Source organism: Phaseolus vulgaris, chromosome 4, assembly GCF_051622355.1.
Source record: "Phaseolus vulgaris cultivar YP4 chromosome 4, ASM5162235v1, whole genome shotgun sequence".
Taxonomy (NCBI): domain Eukaryota; kingdom Viridiplantae; phylum Streptophyta; class Magnoliopsida; order Fabales; family Fabaceae; genus Phaseolus; species Phaseolus vulgaris.
Genome location: NC_143501.1, coordinates 27,501,727 through 27,503,841, shown reverse-complemented (window position 1 = coordinate 27,503,841; position 2,115 = coordinate 27,501,727). Strand labels below are relative to the sequence as shown.

At 50.4% G+C, this 2,115-nt stretch overlaps 1 protein-coding gene across 1 annotated transcript; it reads left to right on the top strand.

Annotated features, from left to right (window-relative positions):
• Positions 1-774: 774 nt before the first annotated feature.
• Positions 775-1,734, top strand: LOC137838378 (uncharacterized). Its single transcript, XM_068647621.1, has one exon. The coding sequence runs from the start codon at positions 775-777 to the stop codon at positions 1,732-1,734; it is 960 nt and encodes a 319-aa protein (XP_068503722.1).
• The last annotated feature ends 381 nt before the right edge of the window (positions 1,735-2,115 follow it).

Sequence of the window (2,115 nt, the reverse complement as noted above, 5' to 3'; positions counted from 1 at the left end):
CACGTGTAGGGTTGGATGAAATAGAGAAATGACGCTCGAGTTACCCTAGCTCAGATGATGACACGTGTAGGGCTGGGCGCTACCTGCTACCCCAGCCCAGATGGCGACACGTGCAGGGCTGGATACGAGCCATGCGTCCAAAAGCATAATGGCCTGGAGAGAGAAGAAACCTAGCTATAAAGGTAAACTTAACAGAATTGGAAGAGGTATGTTTTTCATTACGGCTCGTTTGCTAGGGTTGTGTGCTTTAGTACGGTCCTACAGAGCATATTTTCTCTGATTTTTTGGGTGTTCTTGTACTGACTTGAGCGTCGGAGCGCCACCGGCCGCAGAGGCGCCACCTTGTGTTTTCAGGTTCTCAAAAGAAGCTTTCTGTGGTGTGGACTTGAAGGGCACGTGGAGTCAAGCTGGTGAGGAGGTTCGTGACGAGGCAACGCTTTAACGCTAAGTCAACTGGCAGGAGCAGTACACATTTTCAGGCGAGGAGTGTTGTCAGGACCCTTCAGTGATTCGCTGATAAGGTGTCGCCCAAAGACGTTTTGCAACATCCGACGTCGAGTTGTGGCCCACATCTGCGTAGAGGAAAAGGTAACAGAAAAGTGAGGAAGTAATGACCTTGTTAGACCTCGGGAAACTGGTTGTTCTCAGCCCATGAGAGTGCACGAGGCCACGACAGAGAAGAAAGCCCCGAGAAAGCAACCACCGTATGAAACGAGGAAGCCTTAGACGAGGGCATAGACAAAGGAAGGTGCCCCCACCAGACACAACTTCTGAATGGATCTCAAAGAGATAATCGTTATCCCTAACGTGGCAGATAGACTGAAGTCACCCCCGAAGACCGACAGAAGATTGGGGCCCAACAAAGACACTTGGTGCGAATTCCACCAAGCCTTTGGCCACAGCTTGCGCAACTGCTTAGCGTTGGGGTACCAGTTAGACGAGCTGGTAAGGAGCGGTTTCCTAAAGGAGTACCTACAAGAGAACCAAGGGGCCTCAACGACAGCGGTCCCCACAGGAGATCAAGGACATCAAATACCTGTCCATGGAGAGATCAACACAATTTATGGAGGATTCTCAAGAGGAGGATGTACTGCCTCCCAGCGAAAGAAGTATGTTAGAGAGGTGATGGTAGTGGAAGCAGGTGAGCCTGACCAGTCCCCGGAACCTAACCTCTTCTTCACGAAGGCTGATCTGCAAGATGTGGTTCCACATGACAACGATCCCATGGTGATCTCAGTAGTGATGGAAGGAAGAAAGGTACATAGAGTCCTCGTCAATCAGGGGAGTTCGACAAATGTGATGTTCTGGTCGACTTTCAATAAGCTGTTGTTGTCGATCGATCAGTTGAGACCTTACGACGGTTGCCTATATGGCTTCATTGGGGACCAGGTGGAGGTGCGAGGGCACATGGAAATAAGGACCACTTTCACATATGGCACAGCGTCTCGCACAATTAACATAAGGTACCTTGTTGTCAACGCCCCTTCGGTTTACAACATTCTTTTGGGCAGACCTGCCCTAAACAGAACAAGAGCAGTAGCCTCGACGAGGCATATGAAGATGAAGTTACCTTCTTCTGAGGGAGCCGTGATAACAATCAAGTCTGACCAGAAGGCGGCAAAGAAGTGCTATGAGAATAGCCTGAAGACGAAGAGAGGGGTGTGTACCGTAACCAACCAACCTTTAGGGAGAGAGGTTTACCCGAGTAGAGATCTCCCGAGAAGATCGGCCTGAACCCACGAAGGAGGTGCTGGAAAGGGGGATTGGGGGAAAGAAGTTCAAACTCGGCAGATCCCTAAGCCAGGAGGCATAGGACCAGATTCTCGAGGTAATAACGCGACACATGGATGCCTTCGCGTGGTCTGCCTCAAACATGCTTGGCATCGACCCCGATTTCTTGTGGCATCGCCTCACCATGGACCCCCAGGTTCGACCAGTACGCCAGAGATGAAGAAAGTTTAACAAAGAGAGGCGACTGGTCAACAGGCAGGAGACCAAGAAGTTGTTGGATGCTGGCCACAAAAGGGAGTTCTAGTATCCCGAATGGCTAGCCAATGTAGTATTGGTCAAGAAGGCAAGTGGTAAGTGGAGGATGTGCGTCAACTTCATAGATTT